Source organism: Chanos chanos, chromosome 16 (assembly GCF_902362185.1).
Source record: "Chanos chanos chromosome 16, fChaCha1.1, whole genome shotgun sequence".
Classification (NCBI taxonomy): Eukaryota; Metazoa; Chordata; class Actinopteri; order Gonorynchiformes; family Chanidae; genus Chanos; species Chanos chanos.
In genome coordinates this window covers 12,172,085-12,187,305 of record NC_044510.1, presented here as the reverse complement: position 1 = coordinate 12,187,305, position 15,221 = coordinate 12,172,085, and the positions used below count along the sequence as shown (strand labels likewise).

The 15,221-nt window shown below is 43.9% G+C and overlaps 1 protein-coding gene across 1 annotated transcript; it reads right to left on the bottom strand.

The window, feature by feature from the left end:
- Positions 1-12,089: 12,089 nt before the first annotated feature.
- Positions 12,090-14,872, bottom strand: nol12 (nucleolar protein 12). The gene is made up of 6 exons (XM_030793822.1): positions 14,729-14,872; positions 14,372-14,477; positions 14,175-14,223; positions 13,932-14,074; positions 13,067-13,161; positions 12,090-12,600 (listed from the first exon to the last, which is right to left on the bottom strand). The coding sequence occupies exons 1-6, from the start codon at positions 14,830-14,832 to the stop codon at positions 12,393-12,395; spliced, it is 705 nt and encodes a 234-aa protein (XP_030649682.1). The 5' UTR covers positions 14,833-14,872; the 3' UTR covers positions 12,090-12,392.
- Between the last annotated feature and the right edge of the window lie 349 nt (positions 14,873-15,221).

Here is a 15,221-nt window from a genome sequence, read left to right as displayed (position 1 = left end):
TTATCTGAGAACAATGTTTTGACTTCGCTGAAATGATTGGGGGCATTCAGTAAAAGCAGGATTAACCCTTAGAATCACACCTAACGGGACAAACACACACACGCACACACACACACACACGTACACACCCTTAACTCTTTACCTATACCACATAAGAACCAAGAGCAGAATGCGAGCTCATATTCTCTTTCTCTCTCTCTCTCTCTGTGTGTGTGTGTGTGTGTGTGTGTGATGTCAGATCACACAGCTGTTGTGACAGCAGCCTGTTGGCACTGACAGAGAGAACACAAGGACAGCTTGAGGCTATCGGTTTACAGAGAGAGAAAGAGACAGAGAAAGAGAGAGAGAAAGAGAAAGAGAGAAAGAGAGGGAGAGGGAGAGAGAGAGAGAGAGAGAGAGGAAGAGGGCAAGGGGGGGAGAAAGAGAGAGAGAGAGAGAGAGAGAGAGAGAGAGAGAGAGAGAGAGAGAGAGAGAGAGAGATGGCAAAGTGGGACCAATAGGAGTGACAGAATAAGAGCGGAGGGAGCATAAAGGGAGGAGAAGATGAACCGATAAAAACCAAAGAAAAGCAGAGAAAGAACAGAGGACGGCCTTCCGTACCTCTCCGTTTTCATCCAGTTTGGACATCCATCCCTTCTTAAAGTTGAGGAGATCAGGCTGGACAGGAGAAGGGAGACGTTTGAAGTTTACATCATCAATCTGTTTTTTTTTTATCATCAGTTTAATGGAAACAAAGGGAACTAAAAACGCAAAACCACAGTCACTATGTCTACGGAGATAACACGGCAGAGAAAGACAGAAAAAAGAAAAAGATCACTTCAAAAAAATCTAAAAGCTGTAATAACTCACTCACATATGAGAACATTACATTATCATGTAAAAAAAAAAAAGAGAGAAAATTGAAATGATAATCACATATGGCAAACATTTTCTATAAGAGGTTAAAAGACACACAACATGTTTGTGTGCTAGTAAGCCAGAGATACTGGTGCGTGGTGTGTGGTGTGTGGTGTGTGTATGTGTGTGTGGTGTGTGTGTGTGTGTGTATGTGTGTGAATATATGTGCAAAGACATATGTTGGTAAGCAGTGTGAAATTGAACAGGAAGCATCATGACAGAGTAAGACTGAAAACGGGTTAGAGAGAGTGCGAAAGAGGAGGAAACAGAAGACGGAAGACAAACAGTCGCATGGGTGAACAAGGAAAAACAGAAAATAGCAGGGCACAAAGAGAGAGAGAGAGAGAAAAACAAATGAGAGTGAATAGACAGATGAGTGAATACAATAAGTAGATAAAAAGTCTGTCAGGAGCCAATGGAAAAGCAGATTAATAAACACACAAACAGAAAACACATCACACTTCATTCAACTCACTCTCTCTAAACTGTACTGAAACACTTTTTTTATCAGTACATCTCTCATATCTGCACTTTAACTAAAAAGCTCTGCACACAAAGAAACCCTGCTATTTCCACAAAGAATACATCAGTATTTTTCAATATAGTAAAAGGCCCACAAAGCGGCAAATATGGTGAATATGGTGGTGAATTTGCAAACTTCATTCCAACTATGATGTTGTCATGTGAAGTAACCTCATACGCTTTATAACACATAAAAGCCAGTTGTCACAGAACACTCAACTGACTACACAAACCTAAATGTCTTCCACAACAAACAAACTCGCTTGAGTAGGAAAACACAGACAGAGAAGTATGTCAAACAGTAATGCAGGCATGCTTCGTGATTCAGGATTAAGATTAGCAGACACGTAGCTATCTACATTCCTCTGTACACAGTTGTTTTTCTTTTTTTAAGTCTCATTCAGTCGCTTTTTCCTTCTGTCTCTATCACAACACAATCTGTTCTCGCGAAAACCACTCTTGAGCTCAATTTGAAACACTTTGCTAAAACTCCCTAACCCTGTGCTGCGCTATTGTTTTGGTTCACTACGGCCAAAGGCCTTTTCACTCATTCTCAGATTTAAATTAGTCAAAAACCAAGAGACGGAGCTTTGAATTAAAGTTCTTTCCCCCCTGCCTTAAATTCTTGATAGGTTAATCATTGCTAATACACTGCTGTGCCATGTCTTGTTTCCAAATGAATGGGAAGAACTACAAAGGCAGTACCATACAATGAAAGCAACTTCATAAACAGTTGACGTGTTAGCTAGGTAACTGAATCCGGATTGATAATCATTTCAAGTCCAGTACAAGTACGGAGAAATGCGGCGGAGGGTTTGATTTTGTGCGATTTTCAGCAAGTGGCGATTGCTGGCGGCGGCTTTAAATAGCTCCAGAACTAAAGCAAGTTTGCTCCTGGAAAATAATCACACGCCCCATCACACCCCCTATGGTATCAGTAACTGACAACGTAGGAATTCCAACCTGGGAAACAAATTTACCTCTGACTTTGTTAATTAGATCATTTTTCACACATATATCAGCCTCCTATGAGGTATATAGTAAAGTACAGGTAATACAGATGGTCTACGCCGTATCTATAGCCCTGGCCTGTTGTAATTTTGTACTGATAATGTATGGAGGACGTCAGAACACGCGTACATAAGGGCTGCACTACCTACTGAATTTTCAGAGAGTAAACAAGCAGTAACCGAACAAAGGTACACACACTCCTGTTCATTTCACCTTATTAACTTTAAGCCCTATTTCATCGCTCACACACAAGACAATCACACAAACATGCATATAGACTCAAATACATATACATATATACACACACACAAACGGGAAAAAGACAGAACGCGAGAAAATTAAAGCAAAGAAACCACAGATATATATATATATAAAAAATTCATCAAGAGAAATGCGACACGCCCACTTCAGTAAAATGTAATTTTGAGCAACAAAGTGACAAAAGCATACTGCAGTTAGAGCTGTATTTTCTCAAAAAAAAGAGCGTTTTTGTCAGAGTAACCACTGCAATTTGACATCCTTTGAAAAGTCAAAGGTCTGGCAGAAACTTACCGTCATGTTTAGAAATTCCAAATGTGGGCAAGATTGTAAAATATAACAAAATTAAACAAATAAATTTAATTGTCCATTCGTCACTTGTCCATACTGCAACTGCTTGATAGTCTTGCGAAGGTTACCTGTCGACTCGGCGGATAAAAAACTAGTCTGGCTACGCTTGCTAAAGGATTTGCCAAATTTAAACTACCTCTGCCTCTTAAAACGGCTGGAGCAGATCTACCCGCAAAACTCCAGTTGGACTTTCCAACAACAGCAAATAACTGGATATTGCGATGGAGGACCTCTGATAAACCCTCTAATTTCAGATTTTAACTTGAAATCTGCTGTGTGTCAACTTCTCCGGAGCATGTTACATGCAGTCTTCGTGTTGCTGCCACTTCCTGGGCGGATCCCGTACTGATGTTTGGGGCAAACACTCATACAGAGCCAATCAGGGTCTTCAATACAATATCGGCTTAAGCACATTCGTGAAATTTGAGCTTGAATCAGATAACTTATCTGTAACTTGTCAACTTGTAAATCTAATAAACTTCCTCTTAAACACCGTTGTGAGTTTGTTTTACTTGTATTTTTTGTTTTCTGTTTCATTTCGTTCTTCCCTCTTTGTTTTTGTGCTGACCAGGTAAAAACCCACGCTGAGCGCGCTTTTGGTTTGGGTCCCAGGAATTTGGAATGCATGCCCTGGCAACCCACATTCGACAAAGCGCGCTCTCATCCAACACCCGCAGGGTGCTAAAGACATACAGGATGTCCCTCCAACACCGAATTCAACAACGACAAAAGTTTAAAGGTGTACACACAGTTTTTAAAATGGTCAAAATTGGACTACAGAGGAACACGAGAGGGCAATGACATTCGGGCGTGGATTACAACCGGTGACTAAACTGCCTGACTAAAGTGATGTCTTACAGACTGAATGGGCTGGAGTTTGGAATCAGGGTAATTACTCATGTGTTACTCACAACTGTTCACCTTATCAGCAATTAGAGGCGATTCAAAACAAGTCAAATGCTCATCATTCAATACATGGGAATTAACGCACAAACGAAGACAGAGCGACAGACAAAGGAAAGTGTGAGTGTGTTTGAGGGACGAGATTCTGCATAAAACAATACAGTTGGTTAATCCTCCCCAGATAATCTGCTTTGTGAGGTCATGGGAAAACTGTCCTCATATGAGACTCTCTCAGTTATTTCCAAAGCCATGATCATAGAGTCTTAGTTGGTGCCCGGTATAATTTTGGGTTTTCTATTGCTGATATGTCGTAATGTGTATAAATAGCAGGAAGGAGAAAGAGAGAGAGAGAGAGAGAGAGAGAGAGAGAGAGAGAGAGAGAACAAGAGTGCACTACATGCCTGTTCGATTATAGTCTCGTCGGCTCTGTCCACACTGGAGGAGAAGTACACTGACGGCCTGTTTCCCTGAGAAGATCTCTGCATGGGAGACACTCTCGGTTAGTGTTTGTAGAAGAACATTGAGACCACCTCTCTCTTTCTCTCTCTCTCGCTCTCTCTCCTTCCCATATCACATAAAAGTACTACAACCTGAGGTATTCACCAACATCTTAAAGCAGGTGATTTGATGTGAAATCCACCATACCTGACTGTGCCCTGATGCTCTCTGCTGGGCCTTCCAGGGCTGGGTCTCCTCCATGGTTGGACTGCCAGGCCTCTGTAACAGGAGGAAAGCAGTAATGTGAACGGTGGCTATAGACCACATAGAAAGCAAATGTGTGAGTGTTCGTTTTCTATGAATTCCTCAAAGTAGCATAAAGCTATTTTCAGAGTTTTTAATTCATTTTCCTCCACCTTGTTAGAATCACTCACAAGGCAGCACAGTTTTTTCATAACTTTTAAAGATGTGTTTACTCTAGTGAGCGTGGTTTATACAAAACACAGACCACTATTTTCAAAAATCCAAAATGAACACTCTTACAGTTGATTTTTTGTCAGTGATGAATTTGCTTTGTGGCATAACTGAATGTAAAGTGATGCATGTGTAGCATGTTCACTGGGTTAAACATGTTGTACCTGCAGGTGTAGGGAGGTTGAGGAATGGCTTCGAGAGAGTCTGCCAACATCTCCAGACTCCACTGACTCGTCCCTTTCTCTGTAGCTGTGCTTGGTGCTGGAGTGGCTGAAATAGAAGTCAGAGGTTACTGGATATTGATGGCATAATCAAGAATGCATATTTATATTTATACTTTTTTTTTGTCAATTCTGTTGAACACATTTGTCAGTTAGTAACGTTTATGCGCCAGCTTTGTGGAAAATCAAAAAGAAACAGATCACAGAATTTGTAGGTATTCAAGTTTGATAATTGGGTAAACCCTTTATGCCATTTTAGGAAAAATAATTGGAGCATAGCTGTATTAGGTCAACATCTACTTTTCCTCCTACAAGTTCTCCACCTCCAGACCCCCCTCCATTCTCTGGCCTGCATCCTTAGCAACACTAACCTTGCAGGTTTGTAGAGCTCTTCTCGTCCTGCATGTCGGCTTTGGCTTTCGATTTTCCCCAGTCGGCTTGGTCCATCCCGTTGGAAGACGGTCTTGACCTTGGGAAGGTCAGCCATCATGGCATATTCTTCCCTGTTCAAACCTGAAGAGCCTCCAGAGACGTGGCTTGATTCAGACGAATCCATTGAACTCTGGGAGGAGGTGTGTCTTTGCATATGAGGGGAGGGGCTACGGTTTCGATTGCATGATCTCCTGGCGTCCGGCGAGGAACGTCGAGGTTCCGGACTCCGCCTACCATAGCTGCTCCTACTGCTCTCTCTCCTGGTTTCCCAAGCAACCTGGGTAGCTTTCGGAGTATATGTGAAAGGCTGGTTTTCTGAGATCTTCCTGGGTAGGGAGCTGCTCTGTGACATGGACGAATTTTGTAGAGAGTGTGTGGAGCCTCTCCAAGAGACTCCTGAAGGGTTTGTGGCAGAATGAGTGTGCCCATCGGCTGCTTTCCTCGAGTAAGAGGAAGCAGAGTCAGTTCTGGAGTCGCTAACGGTTTTCCTCAAGAGGGACTGGCTTGGCAGGTCTTGCCCTCTTTTCGATGGAGAGGAACTACGGCTGCTGCGACCGCTATCTCTTAAGCTGCTTGTCTCCGCTTTACGAAGGCACGATTGGCTAGGAGCGTCATAGCTCCGCCTAGAAGGGGATGGGCTTCGGCTGTGCCGTCCGTTTCCACTTGAAGAACAGTTTGTTGCAGTTTTGCGAAAGCTGTGGGTCTCACCTCCCCTGCTCGGAGGAGAGGAGTGCCGTCTGTCACGACTGTGACTACGGGTGGAACCACTGGTCTCAGATTTATGTAGAGCCGACCGACCAGGGCTTTCATAGCCCCTTCTTGACGAAGGGGAACTACTACTTTCATGACCGAATCCATTTAAAGAGCGACTTGCCTCTGTGTTATGCAGTGTGGATTGGCTGGGGACCCCATAGCCCTTCCTAATGGGAGAAGCACTGCGACGGCGATTCTCTTGACTGCTGTTAAACAGTGAGCCGTTTGACTCTGTTTTTCGCAGATAAGATTGACTGGAGGTTTCGTAACCCTCTCTGGTAGGAGAGGACCTACGGTGTTCATGACTACGGCCGTATGAAGAACTGTTCGTTTCAGTATTCCGCAAAGATGATCGACCAAGGGTTTCGTAGCCTCTCCTGGAAGGGGAGGGGCTGTGTCTGTCATGGGAATGAGTGGACAAGGAACTGTGTGTTTCATTTTTCCTAAATGACTGGCCAAGAGTTTCACACCCCCTCCTGGATGGGGAGGAGTTTCGACTATTACTTCCACGTCCACTCAAGGTCCCACTGGACTCAGCCTTGCGTAAGGTTCCCCTAAGATCTGCGTAGGAGTTGGATAAGGATTTGGTTCCCACAATGCTGGCAATAGATTTGAAGTTTTTCTGCAAGCCTCCAGAATCAAAAGTCCTCCCATAGGATGTCTGAGAGGGGCTTCTGGACTGTTGGTCACGTCCTTTAGAGAAACCACTAGACCCAATGGTCCTGCTGTTGAGTGAGGCCAATGAGGCCATAGACTCGGTCCGCTTGAATGGGGTGGGGCCTCGTGACGGTGAGGGAACCCGGGACAGGCTGGACCTTTGTCTGGGTGAGTCGAAAGGTGCTGGTTGTTGGTACGACGAAGAGTGGGATGAGTAGGAACTTCTTACACTTCTGCGATTGTTGCCCGTTAGGGATTCTGCCTGTTTGAAAGGGGTGGGACTTAGGGCTCGGGGACCAACTTGCGCCTCCACTTCAATGCTAAGGTCGAAGGCAGGTTCAGGGGAAGAGCTAGTCAGAGGAAGTTCTGAGTTCTGAAGTTCATTGTTTCTCCTTTCGGAGGCCACCCCTAAATCAGGGTTCCGGAAAGGTATTAAAGCTTTAGGATCTGGGCTGTGGTTATTGGGGAGGGGGTGTCCACGCTCGATGTGTCGGTGAGCTGGCGGTGGACTTTTATCACGGAACGCACGGATGCCTCCTGCTCTTCCCAGAGAGAAGTAGCCGCTCTCTCGTTCCCTCTCTCCCTTTGAGCCAACTGGAGAGAGACACCAGGTATTGTTTATTCCAAGAGAAAGGATTAACCTTTCTGTAACCACAACTATTCTGGCTTAGGAATCCATTACAATCTTGAAGGACTTCTGACAGTCCAAGAGGCCAATTAGTCTAAAAAAAATTCTCTTCTTTCACTTTAAACCTCTACAATGGAATTCACCATATACACCCTGTAACCTGGTACCTGGAGGAAACCTACCATAATCATTATAACTATGTAAACAACACCAATGATTCGTCACAGCGTAACTGGATATGAGAGGTTGGGTTTGGTGCAGCCCTGACCGTAATGACGACTGATGCTGTCTCTACCCCGAGTCTCTTCCATCCAAGCACGGGGGTTGGGCCGATGTGGCGGTGGGTCCAGCCGGGTCATCCTTGAACCTGAAGCTCGATGCCGGATGGGAAGGTAGTCTTCCTCCGAGCAGAAAGAGCCACTGAAGTCAGGATCGTCACTCTGGTCCCGACTGAGATAAGACAGAGAGAGACAGAAAGGGCAAGAGTGGGAGAAAAAAGAAGAAGGTGACCACATTTTAACAAACATACGAAAAGACCTGAATCACGCAGGCAAGTCTACTTTTGAGATGAAAAATCCACACAACTCAAACTGAAATATAAAGGTTCACAGTCTTCAGTTTCATGGCAAATTTCATGGCAAGCTTGACTTATGGACACGTGCCCACGTCCTTGAGTAGAATCGAATAGATCTTACTCGTGCTTATAAGGATCTCCCAAGTCATAAACCAAATCTGTCCGACCTACCTGTCGGTGCTGTCACTGTCGTCCCCCTCACAGATGTACAGGTCACAGTCAGGACTCAGAATGCACAGGGAGCTCTCCTCGTAGGCTCCGCGACCTCCGCTGACATCACAGTAGCTGCTCACCACTGACTGACCATCAGAGTCCTCCTGAATGGTCAAGACAAAATCAATCAGCCAATCAAGTGACAAAAGGATGCCATCACCGTCCAATGGACGGTGTTGCTGTTGGATTAGCGCATGACAGTGTAACGTTGCCTCGATAATCCCTGTGAGCGGTAACTGAACTGAAAGGTGTCCAGTAATCTGGAGATGTGTTAAAGCACGAGTCTGATCCAAACACAATCAGGTAAACCTGGGGAACCCTGTAAAACAAGCTCATAATGTTTCTGTGAGCAGGTTAAAAAAAAGTAGTGACAAATAAGGTCACAGAATTTGACTGTAATATAATCTAACTGATCAAAGAACCCGCCCAAAATCTAGAACTAATGATGCCACTCAAACAAAATTCTGTCCGGACATGTTCAAAGTGAATTTTGAGCTAAAATGACATAAGCAAACCCATACTTAGTTCTGTAGAGGGTCCATCCTGGGTTTATTCTTAGGCTTGGAACCTTAACGCTGAGTCTTGATCGCTACTCTGCCCTTGGTCTTACTCCTCTACATCTCTCTCTCACACGTTCTGTCTGTCACAAGATTGGAGTTACAGCACTGTAACTCAACCTAGACTGCGGTTCACCTCATAATTATTTAATCCCACCATGGGTTTTTTTCGCTCTTTGCCATGGTGCCACTGACTCTCCTGCTCTAGGGTAAAATAAATACTATCAGCTCATTGCCAACTCTAAAGGTTAATCCCCAAACCTCCAGCCAAAAGATATAAGGTCTCACACTCTTACAGTAACTGATGGAGAACAGATGGATATCAAAAATGCCATGTCGCCTTCCATGTCAAATCAACGTTTCCTCTTTATTCTGTAATGGTATAGTTAAAAGTCTGATCCTATAGGGTGCTATAGACACACACTATGGAGTTGATACAAGTGCATTTTGCGGATATACAGGATACAAAGCCAGGCCTAGTCTCTTTGCAACTGCATATTGTGTTACCTGTGATTCCCAAAAGGGGAGTAAATGATCTCCCTTCATTAATTAGTAATGGGAGCATACACTCATCACTGTTCCCCATAGTCCCCCTCTTCTCTCTCTCTCTCTCTCTCTCTCTCTCTCTCTCTCTCTCTCTCTCTCTCTCTCTCTCTCTCTCCCAACGGGCTCCACCCTCTGCCTGCATACACTTTTAAACTCATTACACTGACATGGGACATTGAGAACAAGCACTACATAGGAGTATGAAGCATTTACCCCTTAAAAACAGTAAGGCAGCCCACTCTTCACAAACACCGTAAGCCTGAGCCATGGAGAATTTGGCCTCTCATTAAGCCACAGTCCTCTCAAGCAGAGAGAGAGAGAGAGAGAGACTTTCGTGAACTTTTTGTCCCTTCACACATGTCATACATTAGTTCTGTTTGCTTCATGTTTCCTATGCGACCCCCCCCCCCCCCCCCAATCACATCACATCATCTCTATCTATTCTTTCATCAATGCCTCCACCTTTCGTACCCATATGACAACTCACATTTTTCTTCCATCTCTTTACCTATCCATCCATCCCTTTATCTCTCTCTCTCTCTCTCTCTCGCTCTGATTCCCTCACCTTGGCGCTGGTGTCCTTCTCCGCCCTCTGGGTCAGTGGTGTGATGCTCTGTAACTCTTTGGCAGGTATCTGCTGCAATGTTGGAGCCTCTGCAGCGGCGGCGGGAGCGGCCGGCGTGGGAGCATTATCGTGCAGGTGCTTCTGCCGCAGGCAGTCGTGGCAACGTGACGAGTCGAAGATGTTGGGTTGAAACTTGGGGCAGATGAGGTCGTCGCCTGACAGGGGCATGGTGCGCGGCCGAAAAAGGGGGCACACGATCTCTCTCTCTCTCTCATCGCATCTGCCCTGGGAAAGTACCCAGAGGGACGCTGTAGAAAATAAGAGATAAACTGTAGCCCCGGCCCATTAGCACTGTTTCTGACTGTTTGTGTCCGTGGTTCAATCTCTCACTTCCTTCAGCTTTTCTTGCACTTGTCTGATACTGAACTTAGTGGTGGCACTTATGCCACAGATAGGTCCTTAACGGTCACATGCTTGGTTTGTATTCTGCCTCTCTTGGAAGTTGCTTTGGATAAAACCGTCTGCTCAATGACTAAATGCAAATGTACTAAAATTACACAAGGAAAAAGAAAAAAAAAAAAAAAAAACGACGAAATTTAAACCAGGCTAAGACATAACTCACTGAATGTAAACGAGTGAGAATGAATGGCATTTTGATTGAACACACTGAAAAATCCAACATTCTACTGAATTTTGAAAGTATGTTGCAGTTCTCGCACTAAACAATCATGTTGGTATACAGGTACTCACACACACTAATAACTCAATCTAAATATTTCAGTGTACCACAGTTTTCTGGAGAATTCTTTACTGATCATATCTGATGAAAATAATAGGTTTATTATTTTCACATTTAATTGTAACTGAATGATTTGGAAGTGATTATGAATTTGAGAGGATCGGGTAGATGGGACCCGTTGTCCTTTTTGCAGAGGTATATATCATTTCACCGTGGAGTGCTCTCTCTCTAAAACGGAACTGCTGAACTAAATAAACCGAAGCACACCCTGGAACAGTGAAACACAATCTGGTTCTCACAATATCAGCACAGAAACAGTTACAACACTCACTCACACACTCACATGCACAACACGCTTTTCAAACTTGAGACACCGGCCTAATGCATAGCCTTTCGTCACTGACAAACAATCATCAAACAGCTTATCAAATTTGTCAGTGTTACCAAGGCCAATTTTAAAAAGTTTTAAAAAGGTAATTTGGTTAAAAAAAAAGAAAGAAAAAAGGTCCAAGAGATCAGAATATGCGTACTACCTGGTAGAGGACTCCTTTGCTGTCAGTGTGCAGAATTTGGAATTAAGAGATGTAGCATTATGGCTCTCAGACCCCTTTACACATGTCTTTCCTTATGTTTAGTTAATCCCCCCTGGGTCTACTCACTGCACAGCACATCCCATTGGCTACCGAAACAATGGGTGAAACTGGTGCTCACGGTCTGCCATTTTGGCTCTGCTTTGGGCTGTATGTTAAAGGGGACTTCCCGGTGTATCGAGGAGCCAAAATGGCAGTCAGCAGCATGACAGTCTGCCTACAGAGAGTTGTATTAAATATCATGAGCTTTAGAAAGGGAAACGAAGAGCTCATGCTGGTTTGCAGATGGTACGGGCGGGCTCAGGTTAACTTGAATAAATAACTAGCCTCCTCACAAAAAAACCCCCAAAAACAGTACATATACATTTATATAGCTTTGTCTTCTATACTTCAAAACTTGTAATCTCATAACTTGATAAATGATCTTTTTACGCAAGATATTTATTCTCCTAAATTTCACTCATTTCAGGGATGATGTTGATGTATATGTAAGGATTGGATAAAAAAAACTGTACATGGTGTCATATTTCCTTGGAGTAGACAATGAAGAGGCAATAAGAGACAAACCAGCAGACAGCATGATATTCTTACAGCGAAAAGGAGAGGCCTTTAATTTTATTCATATGTACACACAGTAGAAAAATCGCAACCAGCAAGTTACAGCATCATTGTAATAAGAAAACATCAGGAAGGACCTTGTATATATCAAACGCATTTGGCAAAACGGTTTAAACTGAACTCTACGGCGAGATGTTTCTCCATGTTTGAGTGTGGGAGCTCGTGACGAATACGCCACATTTATCGTTCAAAGTATTACAGCCGAGACAGGGCGTCTTGCATGTCTCCTTTCAGCCTGGTAGATTTGGCAATTTTAACGTTCTCATTCTCTGTCCACAGAGAGCTGGGCTAATGTCCATCCACCCCGGTGCGGCTTAGGCTGGGCCAACCGGCGTCTGAAGTGGCTTGTTGTGTTCTGCGGAGACAGGGGGCGAACAATGCCTCCGTGTTAGTCCGTGTCGAGTTAATCTAATCTGAACGAGTCGCCGTCCACACAGAGTTATTCTTAGTTTAGCTCCCCCCCTCTCCTCCCCGTTCTCCTGCGCCTCTCCCTCTTCGTGGTCCTCCCGATCCGAAGCTTGTTGTCGGCGTCCGCGGGCTTCCTTTTGGTCGACCTGCCGTGTCCTCCGGCTTCCTGCTTCCTCTTCCTGTTCTTCTTCTGCTGCTGCTGCTGCTTGGTACGCATGTTGAGCGCAGCCGTCAGAGACTTGATTCTGGAGAGACACAAACAGTGGAAAAGAGAGAGAGTTAGGGGAGAAAAAAAAAAAAAAAACGGGGACAGAGAGATAGATAGGTAGGTAAAGAGAAAGGGCTGTAAAAAGAAAGAGAGAGGAAGAGAGGGAGCAGGTCCACTTGAAAACTTGGAACGTGGCCAGGAAGTAGCGCATTACATGCCAGGCCATACTAATAATGCAGGTCACTGTACAGGAGACCCAGCGTGGAACAGATCCAAAAAAAACATTGTAATGCAGAAATGCAAAAAAAAAAGAATTGTTTAAAAGTTACTGAAGTGCTCGGCCTGAGCTATATGAATTTACGCCTGCACGTGACGTTACCGTGGACGACAAAAAAAACCACAGCCAGACCCTGGAAACACAAAGGCCGATCCCCTGCTCTAATTCCCAGTAAGACTAAACTGGTTTCTTTTATTGCGGGATTGGGAAATACAGCGACACATACTTTTTAGAGAGTAGGGGGTTGCCGGCTTGTTTGGGAAGCGGTTTTGTTTCTTGCTCTTCCTCATTGTCCTCCTCTTCTTCACCGTCTTCTGACGCCTGTGGGACAGAAAAGACCTTAAGCACAAACACTAAGCCATATAACACTCACGACCTATGTAACTAGGCCATATATTACACCGATTTGAGCTCCTTAAGTCAATAATTGTAACTGATATTGTACAGATTTAAAAATACTATGTTGAGATAGAGCAAGTTATTACAGTGTTAAACATCCAACATTAATGCTACTCATTGTCTCCCTATTCCTTTCCCCAAGACTTGTCTGGAAGATGGAAAATGATCAACTATACATTGAAAATTATAGCACTTTAAAGCAGTACACATATCATTGGCATAACCAGTCATTCTGAGACAAATATTTTGTTTCTGTGTCATAAACCCCTCATTTCAAACAGTACTGATTGCCCGTGTCCCGTCTAAAATCGCAGACCGTAACTTTTCTCACCAAAACCCTTCCAGAAGACTGGAGATGAACCGCAAGGTTTAGGAAACTGTATGGACCTAATTCACGGGGTTATTAACATACTACTCAGAGCCACCCACAGCTGAAAGGTTCTTAGACACTTTAAGTTTGTGACTCCAAACAAGAGTCACAAACATTTTCAACTGATACTCACAGGCTGATTTCCACTTGAGACACAAATGAATGCACACTTCAGACAGCCTGTCATTTTTGATGGCTCTTAAGAACCAGAAAAAAACTGGGATTTCTAGATTTGATGGAGCAGGTTCAGACCACCGGTTAGTTCTAGGTGGAGAGGGTACATCGATCATGTACGTCGGCTAAGCTCAAAACCTGCTCGTACCTTTTTGGTCGCTGTTTCTAACAGGTGAGCACCCGACAGGTCGAGGTCGCTGATGGTTGTCACGGTGACGGTGTGGTTTGGATGATCGTACTGCACAGACTCCGTTGTCCCTGTGATGGCCTCCTCTAGTTCATCAGCCTCCTCTATTGAGACACAATCGTGGGATATGATTGGTTACTGGATTTCAATGCAAAACCTTGATACGATCATCTCAAGCACCAGCAATAAATTTCTTCAACTCACCAAGTGCCTCTTTTCTCTCTTTCAGCATCTTCAAATACTCTTTGTGTCTCTGCAAGAGAATATGGTCGAAAAAAGTCATCTGATATGTATGTATGTATGTATGTGTTTGTGTGTGTGTGTGTCCGTGACAGAGAGAGATAAATGGCACACTGCTATCTTAAGCATCTCTCTCAATGCTCTCCATCTCTCTTCTTTACCTCCTCTCTCACTCGCTTTTGTTCCTCTTTGATCTTGTTCTTGATCTCCTCCACCGCCGCTTTCCGCCTCTCCACTTTTCTCTTGTGGAATCCGGTCAGAAATTCCCTACAGAAGGTGCACGTTAGAAGCGTATTATCACGCTCATTTTAAGCCACGTCTATTCCTTAAGCGTAACCGAGGCTGGGTTCATAGATAACAATTGGAATGATAATGACATACATTCGTATAAAACTATTACTTTGTAAAAGTGGCGATATAAATTAATTAGGGCTGTTTGCCAACAGTAACATAAGAGAACCAGTAAGGACAACTTGTTAGATTAACTATATAAATAAGCCATGTCTGTGTGCACTTACTGTCGGTCCTTGTCATCGAACATGACAATACATTTGTTTTCTCTTTTTTTAAACCCAGGTTTGTGCTTTTTAGAGCCAGGTTTGAAGCTACCACTTTTAGCCATTTTCTGTTAATTTACTATACGTGGAAAACACACAAGCACGCTTGAGACAGTCGTGTTAGCCGACTTCCTGTTTCTGTGTTTCAAACAAAGTTGTTCGGCTAGGAAACCATTGCGCTGAAACAAGAGAACCCACGATTTTTTTTTAACAGCGTAGGCAGTCTGCTGGGTCATTTTCAGTTCAAACAGTGTGGTGGATCATTTAGAAAACACATTAAGTCTTTCAGTTAGAGTGATCAGCCATGGCCCTTTAGCTCTCCTGGAGTAATTAAGCTTAAAACGAAAAAAAGGAAAAAGGAAAAGAAGGCTTTAAACACTGCCCAAGCTGGAAATGCTGACAACTTGTACTCAGTTAAGGCCAAACTTGTGACTTCTCTCACTTAACAAAGGTC